The sequence below is a fragment of the Thamnophis sirtalis genome, unplaced genomic scaffold, assembly GCF_051295495.1.
Source record: "Thamnophis sirtalis isolate CommonGarterSnake01/CBP01778 unplaced genomic scaffold, rThaSir2_p1.2 scaffold_5, whole genome shotgun sequence".
Lineage (NCBI taxonomy): Eukaryota > Metazoa > Chordata > Lepidosauria > Squamata > Natricidae > Thamnophis > Thamnophis sirtalis.
In genome coordinates, this window is record NW_028261385.1 from 77,866,117 (window position 1) to 77,886,793 (window position 20,677).

Consider the following 20,677-nt stretch of genomic DNA (forward strand, 5'->3'; position numbering starts at 1 on the left):
GCAAAAATCCAAATGACTACTACATAATGACAAAAAGCAGGAATTTCTGCACTTGATTTTAATCTGGTGGCCATCCTATTCCCCCCACACCAAGAACACATCTAGTAGTTAAAATGAAGGCATATACGCATAATCAGGTATCCACTAATGGGCTTGCCACAGACTACCACATGTTAAATTATTGTAACTCTGGTATATATATAGGCTAGATGAATAATATTTTTTAAATCTATCAGGAATTGCAGAACAAAAAAACCAAGAGATCTAGTAAATGGACCTCAGATCAGGTCAAGTTTCCAGTAACACAGTTCAGGGGTAAACATTAACAGTTTTTATTTGTCATCAAATAAGGATAAAAATGAAATATCTGCTTCATTTTCTATTTTAATTCTCCAACTTAAACTGTGTATTAAAAGGCAGAATACATGAACATACAGAGCTCATTTTAACCTCAAGCAGAAGAAACAGAAAACTGAAAAGATTTACTGCATGCTCTGAGAAACCAACAACTCAAGAACTTTTCCAAAATATTACCAACCTATTACTTTTAAGAGGGAGAGAAAAGAAAACACAAGTGACCAGAGGGCTGTAGCATAGCTCATTTTATTGTTTAAACAGTTTTGCATAGGAAATATATCTGCTTCCAGTAATTGACTGCAGTATGAGCAGCTGCTAGCAGTATAGGCTGGATATAACAGTAAATCACATTAACTCAAGCTTGATTTACACCAGTTTAAAACTTGTGGCAGCTGAGCTTTGTAACCTAATGAAAAGTACTCCAAAGAACATGTCTGTCCTGCAAATAAGCAAGAGTTCTTCTCCCCAGAACCTCTCCTTACAAACCTTCTGGCCCCCAAAAGAGCCTGGTGGCTAGAGGTCCCGATTTTGTAAAAGTGAAAACTGCAGAGTATATATGCATCCTATGGGTAAATTTATCATTACACCAAAATTCTGCATGCGTTTAAAAACAAAGCCAACGGAAGTACATCTAACATATTGGGGACCTCTGGCTCTGGGGAGAAGTGGAGAAGGATAGACCATGCCAGAAGTTTTAAAATGGATCAACCCTGGTGTGTAGCTAGCAAGCAATAACTGACTACTTGTCACCTACAGTTGCACTAAATGTATCTAAAGAAACACACAGCCCTACAAAAATTGTTCTTAGAGAATTATCATTGAGATTGGGGTGCTTCTTCCCAGTTCACTAAAGTCCTATATGATATAAGCACAAATTAACAGCTTGATGAAGACATAATCTAATGTAGCTCTTGAGAAGTCTAAGCCTGGGAAGGTGTCACCCCTCACATTCTACCATGTTGTAGTTTTCTATTTTTATTTTATTTTTTTGAAGTAAATGTTATCTGAAACATATTTACAACTGAACTCAACAGAGACTGTGAAACTGAACAGGCACTGGTCATTTTTTTTTTTAATTTCTCACTTTTTTTCTTTTTGGTAAACATTTTTTTTGCTGGTTTTTTTTTTGTCTCTTTCTCTCTCTCATTTTGCATCAACTTCTCGCAAGTCCATGCAACTTCAATGCCCTCTATGAAGAATGCATAATAAGCCATACTTCTTTTTTATTTTTAAAAAAGTCCTTCTGCATATAGATACACATTTTGCCACATCAGTCCCTGTAGCACAGTTTTCAAAACCATTCTGTCAAAAATACAGTAATACAAAGACTGGATTCAGTGGCACTGGCTCTTGCTGCCATCCGTTGCTTTTTTGCTTGCTGTGTTTGTTTCGAGTCTTCCTGGAAAGATTTTGAGCACTAAATGCAACGGAGGCTTGAATGAGCACGGGTGGGGTGGGGAGTGCCACTGAAGCCCCTTTCACAAAGTCAACATACATTTTAATTGCAACACACAGATAATCCTAAGGAGTAATAACTAGTGAACCCTTTTATTATATATATATATAAAAAAAAACTACTTACAACCATTGAGGAAAAAAAATTGCAACAAAAATGTATAAATTGACCGTCTCCTGCTTTGTCCCCTTTGCTATTAACAAATGTGACCAATAGAGCTGTGGCATGGAAACAGTACAAGAGTTGTCATGGCAATAGGTTTGGCTGATGCAAGGGTCGTTGTGCTGGGTCAAAGGGCAAACCCAGTGGTCCGTGTTATCCTCTGACTGTGGGCTCCAACACACCCACAAAGTTTTGAGGAGATAGAAAAAACAGGGGAACTCTCAGAAAGTGCAAATATGAAGGAGGCAGGTTTCAGCTCCTTCCGCATGGAGTAGGACATTCAATTTTGAGCTTTCTGTGTTCAACATGATTTGCCTGCATTGTTTTTCGTTTAGCATCTCTTATAGAAACCCAATAAAAAAATAAAAGCCTAGGAAGCATGCAGCTGGCAAATGTTAACAAAATACCTTGGCAGGAACATGTAAACTAGAATCAATGTCATGCTGGAGGCATTACTGCCAGCATGGGTGTAGAGATTTTTTCTTTCTTTCCCAAGGGTGAATACTGTACATCAAATGTGGGATGCAGCCTTCACAATCTCACATAGTATACAAAATTTAGAATGACTTAGATACAGGACACGCACTGTTGACAAAGCTCAGTATATCCTTGTGCAATCTCATTCAGTAAGTCCTTACGAAGCTCCTAATTGCAAATCCAAATTTTTGCTCCCTGAGGACACTGCTATATGAGACATAAGTACTGTTTTCATTTTTCTTTCACTGAAATTCTCTCCTGGATGCTCTGTGAACCTGCTCTTAAATACCATCATGTAACAATCACAACATTTTTTGCTAAAGGCCATATATACTAATAAAAAAAGACAGTGGTGCTTCCAACATTCTGAAATGCTCCAAAACCCAACTTTCCAATACTAAATACAACAAAATAACCTTCATAAAATATAACTTTTCTCCATTTACAATTTCTTTTAAAAGGATCAGTAACCTATGCTTTTCAAGCATAGTGAAATATCTCGTAACATGGACAGATTTTTTTTGTTTGTTTTAATACATAAATTAAGAAACTGGAGAGTTTTAACCCAAGTCCAGTTTCCAAACAAGGAAGATTCTTGTTTACGTTAGAAGTGGAAATGACATACATTTCCATTATAATTGCTAAAAATTAGCTTTACAAACGAGGGTGCTTTAAAAAAAATCTTAACAAAACTATACAGTGTACAAATTACTGTCTACACGCTAGGTGGGTTCATTAAGAAGATCCTCTGTTCTTCTCTTCATTGCAGCTTCACAGGTTCATTCACATATTATAAATGGAGCTGCCGTCCTGAACACACAACTATATTGCTATATTTAATATTTTGCCATGTCTATGTACAGTCTCCTTCACTGCCTTTTTTTCCTTAGTCAAGCCTCAACTGTTCATGTCATTCTAGGGGGGAAAAACACTTCAGTGACACTGCCAAGAGGCAAAGGCTGCAAAGCAATTGAAAAAGGCAGAACAGTGCACATAGAACGGGGTGACTTGATTTTGTCAGAATATACTTCCTGATTAAGGAGGGGATTTAGATTAGATTTAGAGTGTGTTAACACTTCGTTCTGCACTGGAATTCTCAGCTCTGAGAGAAGTGTAGAAGATGTGGATACGATGGATATTTCAATTAGAAAGAGAGGCAGAAAAACCCACAGAGAGCATTATCCTGAAAATTTTGTCAGAATTATGATCCAAATGACCAAGTAATTTAATGTCAAGAAAGTGGATCTAAAATAGCAAGGTAGCCTTTTATAAATATTTTCCTTTGATAAAAAAATACATCCATTTGATTGATGTATTAGTTAGGTCAGGATTATTATGAAATTGAATTGCAACTGTTCTCTGTCAAATTCTGCTTGTTTGTTATACTATTGCACTTTAAAAACTGAATTCAACTTGGTTTCAGTATTCCCAATGAAATAAATTATTTCTGGATTAAGTGGCTACCACACTCCAGCCTTTTTTAATGAAACTCTCCCTCATTAAGGGATAAACTGAAAGAACAGTGCATCATTTTGTGGCCCACCAACTCTTTAAGTGTTTGTACATTTCAGTTCTTCCTAACAGGCATATATTTAGTGAATTAATTCACTTACAAAGGGGCTCAGAAAAAGAGCCAACATATAGTTGGTTTCATTCTTACTTTACCTATAAATACAAGCCTTACCAACAATCCTACAGCTTTACAACTGCCCTTAAGACTTTACAGAAGCAACTTTCTCAAAAAGGCATTTATTGGTGCAGGCCAAATCTGAAAGGGAATCTGATTCTCTTTCAGCATTGATAATTCTCAGCACTATTTTAAAGAAGGCTGCAACTAGTAAAATACCAATTAATTCAGTGGCAATGCAGGTGGAAATTGATTGACATATTGTGCCTAGCACCAAAGGCCATGGTCAAAACAGGAGATCAGGATTATTTTTATTATTTATTTTATGGCAATCTTAAGTATTGCTTATTTCTAGTTGAGAGAAGTGTTTTGAAATACTGCTCTTTTGGGGGAAGAGTGAAATTTCACATGAATTTGGACAGAATGTCTAGAAGTAGCTTCTCTGGATCTAATGGCAATCTTTTGGGCTACTCTTCTTCAAAATAATTTTATTTTTACTTTTATGTTGCTACACTTATTTGAAGGGAAATTGTACTCTCTTGGAATTTTCATCCATTTTGTATAGCTGCTTGAAAAGAGCAGATTAAAAACTGTTTAAAACGTTTCTTTATAAGGGTATAAAAGTGTTTGAACTGCCTATCAATTTACATTTGCTGAAACTAAAGGCAAATAAAAATTATGTGTTGGTAAACACGGAGACTGAATATTAGTTTGGGTTTTAGTTTGTATTTCAGTACAGACTCCAAGGACAAAATACCTACATCCATGCCAGTTATGAATACTAACATTAGATTTGTACTTACATTCATTTCTATCCTAGAGACAATATGGGATTATGCTAATTGGTAAATTTTCTTTTACTGCTGGGTGCAAAATACAACTGATGAGCATTCTCTCAACACTAGGTCTGTATAATGTGTTATTTTAAAAAAAATAGATTGTAAGGCTAAATCATTTTCATTTTTACCTAATCTAAGCTTTATAACTAGTTACGTAGAAAAGAGCTAGGGTCTTTGTGAGAACATGAAAATAAGACTGACTACTCTTGTGTTCTTCTCAGTACTAGAAATACAGTGTGGAAATTAACAATTTCATAGTTGTAGATTTTGTGCAAGGGGGCTGTGATCCCATAGAATCACCCTTTATCCAGAGAAGAAAACCTTTAGAATTAAGCCATCAGAGCTGATAGTTTTCTACATTACTAATTTTAATATCTAACCAGGTTGTCCACAAACACATTTTGTGCATTTTTGTGCTTGGCGATTTGTACTGAAATAAAGGAGCACAGATCCACATGGGAGAAAGGATATAGAAAGGGTCTGATCCAGCAAAACAATCCACTGACTGATTAGTCCCTGACTGATCCAGTCCTTCATTCCTACCTGATCTCTGACAATAGAAATCAGTGATGCTGGGGGATGCCGAAAAGGAAATCAGAATTTCATTTCTTGTAAAAGGACAAAGAAGAAGACATTATGGAATTCCCACTGGAAATGCCTCCATTCATAGAAACAAATACTGAATCCAATTCAATACTTAGTATACAATTAGCATCTTTAGAAGATGTTTTGTCTCATAGCACATACTGTTTTGGCACTGTATGCTATGTGATGTTTAAATGTCAAACTAGGTTTTTATATGATGGATGTATAACTTGCAAAATTCTACAGGGTTTTTGATCTCTGTGGGTCTTGAGATTATTTTTTTTCTAAGTAGGTATTTTTTTCCTCAAATCAGGTCTGCCTCCAATAAAATCCATCTTTATTTATTTTTCATTATTACTATGTCTGTTTTCAAACCAGAAATGATTTCAGCTTGCACCCCAGGTGGAAAGTTTAAAAGAAAACACCTTTTTTTAGTTTTTTTTTCTTTTGCTTTTAAATCACAGTAGGAAGAAGAGTCGCTTTGTAGCCTTCACCCAGCCAATGGTGCTCTGCTTCACAGCTACACTGTCAAGTGTTAAAAATCCTCCCCACCCACCCCAGAATATATAGATATATGTACGTAGTTTTAAAAAAATCCCCTGTCCATCTCTTAGTACACAAAAAGGACCTCATCACACTGCAAAAATAGCAGTACCCACTTTGGTCAATTAAAACAAACAAACAAACAAACAAAAAAGCATACATTAATCTTTTGTCTTTTAAATCTGTGTACTTACCTATAATAACCAATACAGCTAAAAGCACTACCTACATAGGCAAAACTTGGTATTGCATAAGTCGTATAAATTTGAATCCCCTCCCCCCAATATTAATTGGAAGATGAAAAAACATGAAAGATTAATAGAAAAAACACCAAAATACTGAAAATATTGCTGGTCGATTACAATTTTTAAGCGGCAACTATACACAGCCATGATATGCTTTATAAATGTGAGATAAAGTTATAACTGCTTAAAAAATCCATGATGTCACTTTTGTTGTTGTTTTCCCATCTGGAGTACAAAATATTTTGTCATAAAAATGGTACAGATTTAAAATGATAATAAATGCAGCAAAACAAGTGTAGTGATGTCACTTTTTAGATTTCAAGGCAAGGCACGTTATGTGGACATTATAACTTCGTGCAAATTAGGATTACTGGATAGAGTAGTTTCAATTATTCTTTTATAGAGACGTAGAGGCAAATGTATCTGCCCATGCACAATATTGTCTATATGAGAAATCTGTCAAACAAGGCTAATTTCTGAGAGCACCATGCAAGTTTTCAGCACCCTGTCATTATGCTTTTTAAAGAGTGCATTTTTAAAATATATATTTCAGATCCCTTTCCCACAACCCGACAACCTATCATTCCCATTTGTAAACCAGAAGCTATGCTCCTGTGACATGGATTTACCTCTCTGTCTCTGTCATGAAGGTTCTAGAAAACCGTTTCCATTATTTATGGGTTCTTGATCCAACCAGTAACTTTAAATAAATAAGATACCTCAAAGGAGGCAGAAGCTAAATCAATGTTAAGTGCTGTGTTTCAATTAATTTCCTTTTCTCAAGTAAATGATTTGTCTTGATTTAGTTAATGCCTTTTAATGACCCCTCCCTTTCAAAAGTGGGGGAAAAATACATTTGTTCGAAATACTTTTGAAACTTATCTTGTCTTTTAATCCCCTCGATTTAGAGTCCAAGGGCTAAAGGACTTATAACAATTATCCCCTTTAGATACAGGTTTTAAATTGCACTTGCCTCTAATGTTTTCATTAGCATGGGGAATTATTTTAGTGTCTTTCTCAGGTTTTTTAAACTGTCATTTGAGAAGATAACACTTTCTTTTACCCAAAGTAAGGCATTGATTTTATAGAATGCCTGCTTATTTAAATGACTTCCTGAAAAATTTAAACTGGATAACACACTAAGAAAAGACTGGGTTAAGGACCTAAGTTAAATAAATTGGGGTTGACAACTAAAAGCTGAATTTGTTTCTTTTTCTTTGAAAAATCTTTTAGAAACCAGACTGCTGAGGAAAAAAAATGGCTTCTGGCCTTCCTTCTCCTGCAGCTCTGTGGATGCCTCCTAGCCTTTGTTTTCAGAGCTAACTAGGAATAGTGATCCCATGCGTATTGCGTAAACAACAAGAATACTAAACCAATAAACTAGCTTATCATGCAAATATTAAGGCATCTAGAAAGTCAGTTAAAATATATTGTCAGAGACAGAACATCTATTTCCCAGTGAATTTCATAGAACAAAGGCTACTCAGGAGGAGCATATTTCCACGATCAGTGAAATATCATCGATCCTCTCCCCCAATCCCGCTTTTTGTTGTTGCTGTTGTTTTGCCATTACAGTTTCAATCTTAAGGGAATTAATGATTGTAAGTGCTGCAATTGCTGGTTTATGTTTCTTCTTTCTTCAGTTTCTTCTTTGCTTTTGTCCCATCTTCCTTTCTTTTATAGTATTGTTCAGTTTCAATCTCCCTCAGTTGCTTGTTTCTGCTTGAAGAAAAGGCTCTCCAATTATGTTCAAACCATAATTTTGGACATTTGTGGGCAGAATTGATGTCCTGTTTGATACTTGAAAGGGGACCAAGCTAGCCCAGGTACCAGGACTGTTAAAGGAAAAGAAGAAAGAAAGCAGAAAAACATTTAACATGTTGAAGTAGCAATACCTTTTAATGAACATCTGAAAGCCACCTGACTTTGAACAAGAATTCTAACAGCACATTTTAACTTCAAAGTGCAAATAGAATATTACACAGCAACTGATTGCCTTATCAATTTAATCCTAAAACTAGCTGTGGCAAATGAGTAAGTGCTTAGTATAGGCTCCTTTCTGCCATTTAACACAGCCCTTGATGCTTGCAGAATATTGTTCCTATCATCACAAGCTTCTCTTAATTCACATTTAATATGCAGGTATAGAGAAACAATGATTTTTATTATTATTTTTCATTTATATGGGGAAACTATTCAATGAAAATGAATTATAGTCAGCAATAAACAGGATTCTTGTTGCAATATAACTTGACAACTTTAACATTTGCCTAAGCCCACCATATTGTAATTGTATTAAAAACCACACAAAGTATTTATCAGTGTTATTTATGAATCCTTGGAGAATGGTACAACTCTCATAAGTTATTGTTATGCAAATCCATAATATTTTTACAAGCCTCCACCTAGCTGTATATTGATTAGGTTTAAAAAATACACCTCATTGGCATTTGTAGTATAACTAGATTTACATACTTATATAGGAAATAAAAATTGCTTTAAAATGTAAAATACTAGTTCCTGAGATAGATAAATATTCAGATTAAATGAACTTGTCGATTAAGATTCATCTTCTGCAGTACATTTTTTATGTCCCTGTAGTTCCTTAAGTACATAGTATTACTGGTATACATACAATTACTTTAAGAAATTATTTCGTGTGGTTGTTGCATCTAAATGCATATAACATTTCCCATAAAGATGCAACAGCAGCTTCCCTCCACCAAGTGATCCATGTATTCTGCTAATTGTAACTCTTACAATTACTATAGCCTGCCATTGCTGAATATTTCTCTTGGTCACTGATGGGAGTGAAAAGACCTAACACAAAGATTGTGTTGTTTTCTGCAGGATTTGATCTCATGTAGGAGTGACAGAAGGACAAAGAGTAGTATTAAATTAGTTGTTTTACAACAATTTTTAAATTATCTCATTTTACCTGAGGTGTTCTTTTTATTCGTACTTTGTGGCAAATGTAATGTAATATTTCTGGTCCAGAAGTTTTACAGAAACTAGACAACACCATTCAGTCCTATTTTCAGAATTAATGCCCAGTTAACAGAGCATGCTCTGATATTTTTTCAGGTCAAATAAATATTTTGATTATTATTATTTTTACTACCATTATAATAACAAATTTTAAAATTTTGTGAAAATATGTAATAAGATATTATATTAAGTAACTGAAAGAATGTTATCTATAAAGTTATTATGGAAAGTTATTGACATGCTATTATTTAACTTGCAAATTCTTTTCAGTCACTGATAAATGATGCTAGCTAAATTCATATCTGACCCAATGCCTGAGACTGATTTCCTATATGTCAGACTTCAGTACAGTATATGCCTTAAGAACAGATGCAGCACACATAAATGCCTGGATCAAAATTTGCCCTTTCATAAGACTGAAAGGTTATACTCAAGATATATTGTAGCTATTACCCTATTTTTCAGACTATAAGACACACTGGTATATAAGACACAAGATTTTGAAGAGGTAAGTAAGAAAAAAAAGGTTTTTTTCCTCCCCGGCCCCTAGGAACACTCTGCAAGCTTCAGCAGGGCTGGGTGGGGGAAGGCAAAATCACCCTGTTTTTGCCAAAAATGGGCAGAAAACGGGGTCATTTTTGCCTTCCCCCAGCCCTGCTGAAGCCTGCGGAGTGCTTCTGTGGACTGGGGAAAGGCAAAAACACCTCAATTTTTTGCAGAAAATGGCACGTTTTTAACCCATTCTTTGCAAAAGTGGTATGCAGGGATGGGGCTTCAGGAAGTCAAAAATGGCTGTTCGGTGTATAAGACACACCAACATTTCCATGCTCTTTTTGGGGGGGGGGGAAGGTGCATCTTATACTCTGAAAAATATGGTATTTTGTATTTTTAATTCTAATAGACCTGGAAATTTATCCATCATCTTTACCTTTTTAATTTAGTAACATATATGTTTACATGTTTGCCCATGATGATAATGCATAATAACATTAGGCAAAGGAAAAGAAAAGAGAAAGAAAAATAAAGCAAACAGTATTATTTAGTTTACATGAACAACATTCACTATTATTTTCCATAACATTCTATCTTTGCAAGCCATCTTTGCTTACGCCACATCCATACACTGATTTATGTACTGCCTTTTATTCTTTTAACTTCTGCCCTATGTCTGAGGACATCATAAAATTCAACAAATTATAACTTACAATAGTTTCCCCCTTCCTCTCCGTCCCTTAACTCTTCTTTCATCTTGTTAAGTAATTCTGTGAATACATGTCTTTTCACTCAGTCTTTGGCAAAGGAAGTGAGATCCCAGCTCCATTCAATCTGGTCTATCATACTTGCCATCTTTTTTTATTTATTGATTTTATTGATGTTTTATTGACTTTATAGCAAATTCTCTGATTGTTGTAAGTCACAAAGGATTGTTGAGAGTCAAGTGGCGTACATGTTTTAAAGCAACAATAATAAGCCAGTCACCAATGAAGCACTACCCTGACATAGTTGTAGGTTTGCTTAGTCTGAGAAAGATGAGAGGCGTGTCAGAGGTTTGACCACACTGGACAGGTCTCATCGGACAAGTCAGACGAATACAGTGTCTCCCATAAAGAATATGATATAATGTAACTTATAGAAACCTATAGAAGATTGGTCATCGCCTGAATCAACATGGACTATATGCTAGATTTTGGAAATACTGTACTTCTGGTGACAAGTGGATTACAGGATTCAGGGCTTGAGCAATTGGAGCCAACAACTCCTGGACTACTAGAAGAAAAATTGCATTATTTGTTCAAAATGAGAAAAGGAGATCTGAAAAAAACGTATCCATTCTTGAGTTGAGAGTACTCAACTCTGCTCGTAATAAAATTCTGTATACCACTAGGTTTGAAATTTTAGGCCTGGATAACCTTGAACTACGCCATCTATGTTCCGACCTGAGCTTAGTGCACAAGATAATCTGCCATAACGTCCTACCTGTTAATGACTATTATTATTTCAACTGCAATAACACATGGGCTATCAATGGATACAAACTAAATCCCTTCTAATCTTGATTGCAGGAAAAACGATTTCAGCAATAGAGTAGTAAATGTGTGGAACACCCTACCTGATCTTGTAGTTAGTTCCTCTTACCCCCATACCTTTTACCTTAAGCTGTCTACCGTGGACCATACACGTTTCTTAAGAGGTCCATAAGGGGGCGTGCATAGGCGCACCAGCATGCCTACCGTCCCTGTCCTATTGTCCCATTTATATGTACTCTTTTTATGTGTTTATGGCTATATTTTGCTTATTCATATCCATTCATTTGTGCCATTTTTTCATGTGTTTCATAACTGTTTCCTTGTACTTGTTGACAAATAAAAAATAAATAAATAAATTCTGGAAAGAGTAACATTCAGAATTGGAAAGAACAGAACAGAGAATAGCAGATTAATGTAACTCTGTTAGTAGCAGAGAAAGCCAGCATCACTCTTGAGCCATTCTCATTCCCATAGAGATCCTCTACTTTCTCCTCTGAAAGAATGAAGTCCTCTATCTGAAAAAAGCGGAACTGACACAAATAACTGATCATATGGAATACACAAAAATGACAGAATAAACTTGCCTACTTTGAAGCTTGTCACAACCCCCACACCCCAATTGTAGCACAAATATTAAAAGATGTCAATACTAAAATATTGAATATAAGCACCAGCTTATTGCAAAAAATATACCTACTGATATATTTGCAAAATCAACAAACGGGAGGGGGGGAGCCATTTTCAAATTGGAAGGTCAGATTGTAAAATAAAATCAGCACGCTAAGATCAGATGCAATCAAAATAGAACAGAAGAAAGAAAAGAACTTGAAGAACAAGAAGATCAAAGAATACCTGTTCATAAAATATCACCTAGAGATAAGGAACACCAAAGAAGCACTGAAAATAATAAAGCAGAAAATAACAGCCGTAGCAAAGAAAATCAGTTGTTACTAAGCTTGCCTTGCACACTAGAGATAGAATTTCAGTCGAATCAGAAATGTTTCTACAAATCTATTAATGGAGGGACTGTAATGAAGCAGCCAATACTAGACAAAGAAACAATATGGTTCTGGGCACAGCTATCTGACAATCAAATAAGAATGCAGCTTGGATAAAAGAGATAGAAAAAGGGAAAAATAAAGTTGAAATGAAAAAACTTGTAATAACATCAGAATTGGTGGAGAAAAGGAAGATCAAGAATTGGTTAGCACCAGGTGAAGATGAACTACATGGTTTTGGGTTGAAACAATTGAGTGATCTGCATCCATTCATTGCCAAGCAGGGTAACAACATACTGCAAGGCGCTGAAATTGAAGATTGGTTAACATCTGACAAAACCTACCTGATAATGAAAGATCTAACCAAAGGGACAATCCCAGACAACTGCAGACTAATTTCCTGCTAATCAACAACTTTCAAACTGCTGTGTGGAGCTGATACAGCCCAAAAGCATCTAGTTGAAATACAAGCTTTCTATCTGAGCAGAAAGGAAACCATCCAAATAGGATCAGCTTCTACTTGTCAAGATAATTTTAGAAAAGTGTTACAAAAGGAAGACCAACTTGAACATAGCTTGGATTAATTATGTTCAACTCCCTCCCACATGACTGGATAATCAAATTACTTTAAATAATAGAAGTCAGTAGAAATATCAGAATCTTTGTGCAAAGATCAATGATACAGTTGCTGATCAATGGTGATAAGACTTCTACAGATTAATATTAAGAAAGAAATCTTCAGGGAGACTGTCACCACTACCGTTTGTCACAGTACTGATTACTCTGTCAACGATACTGAACAACTCAAGACATGACTATTAAACATAAAACAACATCTGCCAAGTTATCCTTTACATGGATGATCTGAAACTATATGGAAAAACACCACCTGAAATGGAATAGCTGTCCATTTATAGCCAAGATAGTGCAAAGGAATTTGGATTAGAAAAATGTACCATCTTTAACATCCAACAGAGGAAAATGTTGAAAACTGAAGGAATCAAGTTGTCCTATGTAAATAACATCACCAATCTGGATGAAGAAGCTCAATACAAATACCTAGGCATCCTTCAGGCTGACATCATCAACTGCACTGAAGTCAAGTTGAAGTTTAGAAGTGAATACAATAAGAAAGTGAAGAAGATCTTAAATCCAAGCCCAGTGGAAGAAATATTATCAAGTCAACGGATAATATACCAGTTGTGAGGTACAGAGTTGGAATTTTGAACTATACTCACAAGCTGAAATAGAAGCCCTGAATATGAAGACCAGAAAACAATGAATCATGCTCCAGTTGAAGAAGAAAAAGAGGTATTGGAAGAATATGTGAAGGATAGTGAAGAAAATGCATTAAAGCTAGTATACAATATGGACTTACTTAATTGGGAAGATACCAAAATGACCTATAAGAAAGATCTAATATAGATTTAAAAAGAGACATGGCAACACAAAGTATTACATGGCCAATACATTAAAAAAAATTGGCAAAGTAGATAATAAGGAAGACTTGGCAATGGCTAAGAACCGGAAACTGAAGAAAAGAGACAGGAGAACTAATTCTTGTTGTACAAGACCAAGCCTTAAGAATGTATATAAAGCCAGAATTGAGAAGACAGCAACAAGTGGCAAATGCTGTTTATGCAAAGAAGCTGAAGAAACAATGGACCATTAGTTAACCACTGTAAAGAAATCGCACATACTGATGAAAAATAAAGACAAAGCAAAGTAATAAAATGATGTGTTGGAAAATCTGCAAGAAACACCACTTTCCTATAACTGTCTGGGATTTTAGAATTCAAGCAGGCAAGCATTTGCAACATCACATGCCCAACTTAAAAATTGGTGATAAGAAAGACAAAAAAAAATCTGGAAAGTGGACATTGCAATACCTGGAGACAGCAGAATAGGAGAGAAAGAACTGGAAAAAAATCCCGAAGTAGAAAAAGCTGGAATCAGAAGTAGAACAACTATGGCAAAAGAAAGCAAAGATACGACCAATAGTAATAGTGCCTTGGGTGCAATACCAAAATTTCTGGAGCACTACTTGAATGCCATCAGCATTGACAAAATCACTATTAGTCAGAAGCTTCATTTGGAACAGCTTACATCTGGCAACAACATCTTTAATATTAGGAAACAATATTTACCTGTCGCTTGGTAAAAATTCAAAAATGCCATGTCCAGTCTAAATATCTAGCTGATTGTGCAAACAATAACAATATTATTTTTCTTTTACAATTCAATCCTTTCCTCTATAAGACAGAATCATCTAAGCATACCTTTTGGTACTAATCCTCTTCTGTATATAGTTCACATTCCTTCCTCGTTCATTTACCCTTGACCTTATCTTTTGTTGTTTTACCAAACATATTTCTAAACTACTCTATGCCTTAGCTATGAAAGCCAGCTGTGTGACTTTGAGCTAGTTACTCTCTCTCAGCCAAACCCACCTCACTGGGTTGTTGTTGTGGGGAAAAGGAAGATGTGTTGGATAAGTTCACCACCTTGAACTATTTGTTTGTATCCCACCTTTATTATTATTACAAACAAACTACTAAATAGAGCAGACAGAAACATGCTCCTATATGCAACAAGTTTTGCTTCTTTCAATAGTCATTCATACAAATGAATGCATTCTACCAACTTAATTGGGCTTAATTTTCTCCATCTTTAGTCTACATTCTACCAAAATACATTAATTCATTGGGTTGCTCTAGTTTTTGCCCTTTATATGTAACTTTCATTCATTCACTCCATTTTCATTACCAAACACAACTACTTTGAATCATTTGTTTTCAGATCTATACATTTCATCATACAATCTAACATTTGTTGCAAATAATTTTCATTCATCAATAAGAGGCATTTAGTTCTCAAAACACTTTTATTGTCAGAACCAGTTAATTTTTTTACACATTTATTCACACTATTATTAAACAATCAAGAGAATACTACACGTAGTTTTTATTCCCTGAATAATACTGAACTATTTGCCAAGTATTTCATCTCTTTTCATACATTCTTCTATCATATACTATTTATTTCACATTTAGCACTGAACTTTAAACCACATTCTTGCAAAATTCAAGCCTATTTGCTTTATTATACACTTTCACTTTCTCACAGATATAAATTGTCAATGAAGCAATAAAGAAAAAAAACCTCTGGTCTACCACCTTTGGTTTGGCATAAGCTTCACCATACAATTCAACATCTTCCCATGGATACTTAAGGAAATAACTTACTGTACTTCTTGCATTCATCATTTGCTATTACTACCTTGTCCTCTGTGAAGGAAATCAACTGCATTCTCCAATCCTCAGGCAAAGATGCAGTCTTTATACACATATTAAATAAATCAAAGTGACTCCATTAGCAAACCTAATCCGTATTTTAATAATTTTAAAAATCTGAGTATTTATGTTTTACTTTTCAACATTTTTATTCAATATTAACATAATATTCATTTCAATTCTTTTTGGAAATCTTATCTTTTACTTTTCAATATTTTTTCACTACTAGCATCCATTTCAATTCTTCTTTTTGAAATATTTTTATCATTCCCATAGAAACCTCTAAAATATTCCTTCCAACATTCTTTCACTTCAATTCATCACAAATCTTTTCATTACATTTATTTTTAAATCCATTCACTCTGCCAAATGCTTCATTTTATGTCTTCTTCATCCCCTTGAATAATTCTTCATTTTTTTCTGTCTATACAAAATATATAGTATCTTTCTCTTACTTTCACTTTTTGCATTAACATTCTATGCTTTTTTGTTCAACCATGGTTTTTTTAATTTAATATTTTACCAAATATTTTCCCATACTTTCTAGATTAACTAAACACACTTTTTGTGGCAATTTATGACATTAGCCTTTTTGTTCTGTTTTAAACACTTATAATGTCTTTATATCTACTTTTTATTCTTTCCATTTGGTTGATAAATTATGTCTTATAATATATTTTCCTAAGGGTTTGTCTTCCTAAGCGTGAACGTCCCATCATCCTTCTACACTTTATCTTCAATCAAATTATTGTATTTTTACACCACTTTTACCATCAATAGGCATGAATAGATTTATGCTTAAATTGTGCATCTGAAACAAAAAGAATTCCAACTAAACTCATACACATAAATCATCACTCTCATTCAATTTGGGATTTCCAAAAGGTCCAATTCCACTCATTCATTTATGTCATCCAATGATTTTTTTCCTCCTACATCACATTAATATAGAATGTTGAGCTTTTTACCCCTAAACTCATCTCTCATTCTATTATTATCACCATTCACTGAAGCTTAATATGGATGTATTATAAATCAATCCATTCATACTTTTAATCACACCCAAATCAACCCAGATGTCACAAATCTATACCTTCTGACTTATATTTTAGCCCCTTTAATCATATTTAAACCTGAGTCTTTTCTTCCATGCATTTATTCATCAACTCTAGTCCACAAAATCATTTAAAGTTTTTCCACTAATCACCTTTCTCTTCATTTTATAACTATCATCTATTATTTAATTTAATTTCACACCATACTTTTTACCATGTTCTTTTCTTACATTCCAAGTTGTCTGGTTAACCTAAGTTTTTTTAAGTAAGACAGAGAGATTAAGCTACCAGTATTGGTTGTACCAATGTCACGTGCAGCATTTTCAAAGCAAAACACTACGTGTAAAGGAAGCCAAGTTCGATCTCTAACTAAGGAGTTGCATTGCAAGATAAAATACTGTTCCCCACATCCCAGCAACCGATATTACAAAATGACACTTTCTGGATGCATTTTATTGTGTCAGTAATGAAAATTATCATGGTCTACTTTAGACATTCTGGACATTTAAAAGGGTGCTGAGGAAACTATTCCAAAGATTAAGAATGGAATGTGATATTATTATAGGCAGAAATGGCAGTATGTCTTGAATATATAATAACTAGACCCAAGTGACAAACATCCTGTTCTTGGGATCAATTGTTCATATCCATAATTAATACACTCAGTGTCAAATTTCATGATTATTTCAGAGCTTATCTGTTCCTCCTGCTGCCACATCTGTTGGTTCCTCATCCTGTATACAGGATATACCAGCAGAACTTATTTTTAACTTTTGATAGAGCAAATCAAAGTGAGTCAGCATCTCTTGCTCTCGCCCCTCCTTCCATTCCTGAAACCATTACGCCTAAGTTCCTACTTAAGCATTTCAATAGTAAAAATTCCACAGAATAGTGGGTTTTTTTCTTTTTACAAAAAAAGCAATCCAATATGTATACTAAGTTGAACAAACTTCATCCCCCTTTTCCTTTTTCCTTACGCTGTCCTGAAACTGCTTTAAAGGGGCCCCATATGCTGTATTTCTTTTAATGAAACACAATATTGTCACCATGTCCTCTGTTGGCCTTGGTGACTGAAAAAGTACAAAAGGGGGGGGGGGATGGCCCGGGTGTAACGCTGACACATTGTTTTAAAATACAGTACAGGAGAGATCAGCCAAAAAGTTTATTTTTGTATCATATCAATCTCTTTTCCCTAACAAAATTTTAATTTGCTTCATCTCAGTCCTTTCAGAAGTTATTTCTTAAAAGATAAAACCATAGAGGCATTGTTTATTTTTCTCCTAAACTCCTTCACAAGAGATGCTTAGTAAGTCCATGATACAACTTTGCAGGCACTGACGTAGCCAATCATTACCATATATTTATTTTATTTTGTAAATGTTAAGAGAAACATCTCCTTAGAAACTATGCCCTTATTTATAGCTGAAGACATTACGCAGACTAAAATTGAATATATACATTTTTGTGATCCACAAGGGGTTAATAGTCCACTTCACAGCACAGAGCATTTTCAAAACATGCTCCTCCTTTCCTAAAAGCACCACCAAAATCATCTGACAGGAAACATAAGATTAAGTTTATCCTACCTAAGAGAACAAAAGGGTACTCAGAACAAACAACTAGTTTACTTTATTGAAATCTCGTTTCACAAAATACAGTTGAAGAAATTGTTTTCTTTCTTTTCCTTTGTGGATTCTCCACTGCACCCCGTGTTGGTCATATTGTAGTTTTGCTGTTTTTTTTCATAAATGTTAATTTAAAGTGCCAAACATAATCATGTGGAAAATGGACATTATTGATTCCTATGGTCTATTGTTTTCCCATTCTCAGTCCCTGAAGTTCAAGTTCAATCTGGAATTACATCATGTCTGGTTTCTCCTGGTTACCAGACGGCTTGAGACGTGACCACAGCTACAGAAAAAACAAACAGCCTTCTTCACGCTTCGGCTTCCCTATCGATTCAAACGAACTTTTTTTTCTTTCTCTCAAGTATGCTTCAAGTATAGAGCATGGTTAATTTAGAGATTAAGTTCCAAATTAGATTATCTAATGGCATCTTAATGGATTGCTGACCCATTTCCTGTGGGATGGCAGCAGGCAAGTCTGGCTGGAATACAATTAATTTCTTAGGAAGTGTTCCGAAGATGTTTGCTTAAATGGAAAGGAAACATAATTCTCTGCACATCTTTCTTTATTAGAGAGCTGGGTGAAACTATAACTGAGATAGTGACAAACTGAAACAAGCCAGAAATCCTTCCCAGCTACCTCCTGTACTCCAATGATTTTATCAGTCAGTATTTTCATTCCACGGTTCTTATTTATAAAAATTGAGTCTGCATTTTTAGTCCACACAAATGTATGATATATTAGGTAATTTATTTGAAAGAAACAAAAGAAGAATGAGGTTATTGCTACAGATTTTTTTTTAAAGTTTACATTTAGAAGCTTTAATATGCAAGGCTGTTCTGATAGTAAAATAAAGTTCCCAGTCTTCTTTTTCCCATACAGTAAACTCATTTTACTTGCTTAACATCAACAAAACAACTCTTCAGAGTGGAAGGGGAGCAAGGAAAGCTGCTCCAAAAAGTTTTATGTTTTGACACCTCCCCCCTTGGATAGAGTAGAAAAGAATTTCAGTGTTCTGAGCCCAAAGAAGAAGCTAACTGTTGTTTTGTACTTCTCTGGCAAGATGGCAAACTGAAAGCAAGAAATGTTAATTTAGGATCTGGGAACAGCAAAAGTAAACTTAAATTGGCATTCAGGACAATCCTTTATAAAACCGAATTAAATGTATCTGCTTTTTTAAAACACAAAGTAATAATATCTTATAATTATTGCCCTAATGTTACATTTTTGAAAAGTCTGGCTGAAAACTTAAAAAGTTCACAACCGTTAATAGTTCAACACTATGGCCTTACTCAGCAGTAAGAGGTAATATTACATGCTGTATGTTGAACTATAAATATATAGTTCAATGTAATACCACACATTAGAAATTGCATCTTCCTGAATAGAAACAATCATGGCATTACATATATCATGACATCATAGAAACAAAACAAATTATGTCATGACACAAATCAAGTATTGCATGTAGTTTATATCATTTGAACAATGGTGCCATGATGCAATATGGTTTGCCCCAGTTTGACCTTCCCATCAAAACCCTTGAACAAAAGTTCTCTCTCTTTCTCTACACACGCACACACATGGACAGACAGACACACACACACAGAAAGAAAGAGAGAGAGACAGACAGACAGACACATTGACAGACAGACAGACAGACAGACAGAGACAGATTGATTTTCTTAAACTAAATTCCAATTCAAATAATCTCACACATAGAGCATATAAAATATTCCTAAAATTTCATATATTTGCATGCTGGTTGAATTTATATTAGAACAAATATCCAGGAACTGTTGGTCTTTCTTGCTTAATTAAATTTTATTTAAATCATGCTAAAAAGAAATAAAACTTATTTCTAAATTATTTGGGCAATGCTTACTATGTTTAGAATATTTTTCCTATAAAGGCTAATTAGGAGCTGATTATAAAAAAATAGACATTATTTTTTTTTAAAAAAAGGAAAATAGTGGCTTATAAGTAAATTCATATTCATTGGAAGTTTTATGGTGAGAATGCTAGAGGCAAAAAAGGAAGATCTCAGGAAACAGTATGGGCACTAAACTTTTATTTACATAATAGTATTATGTTGTGAATAAAAAATAAATTACCATCAGTTTTGGGCCTAGCCCAAAATAATCTTTTTTCTCTAAGGTTACATAGGCAAAATCACCCAGTAAAATTTGAATCAATTGAATCTGCTGTTCATTCACATTAAGACAAGGGACTTATAACGTGGGGTTATGAATGTCTCTTGAAGCCTAGCTTGGGTTTTTTCCTGTCCAAAACCGTACAGCAGTTCTGAAAATACCATTAAGAATGGACGAATGCCCTTTCAAAATTGCACTCCCAAAACATAGCTATTATCTGTATCAAAAATGACATGACATCTTCAA

General features: G+C 34.5%; 1 protein-coding gene across 4 annotated transcripts in view; it reads right to left on the reverse strand.

The window, feature by feature from the left end:
• Nucleotides 1-587: 587 nt before the first annotated feature.
• NFIB (nuclear factor I B) overlaps nucleotides 588-20,677 on the reverse strand; it is a 209,826-nt gene continuing 189,736 nt past the window's right edge. For all 4 annotated transcript variants that reach the window (XM_014052912.2, XM_014052913.2, XM_014052914.2 and 1 more), the window contains one exon: nucleotides 588-8,126. In XM_014052912.2, coding sequence (XP_013908387.1) covers nucleotides 7,997-8,126 — 130 coding nt within the window. In that variant the 3' untranslated portion in view covers nucleotides 588-7,996. The remainder of the gene's footprint in view (nucleotides 8,127-20,677) is intronic.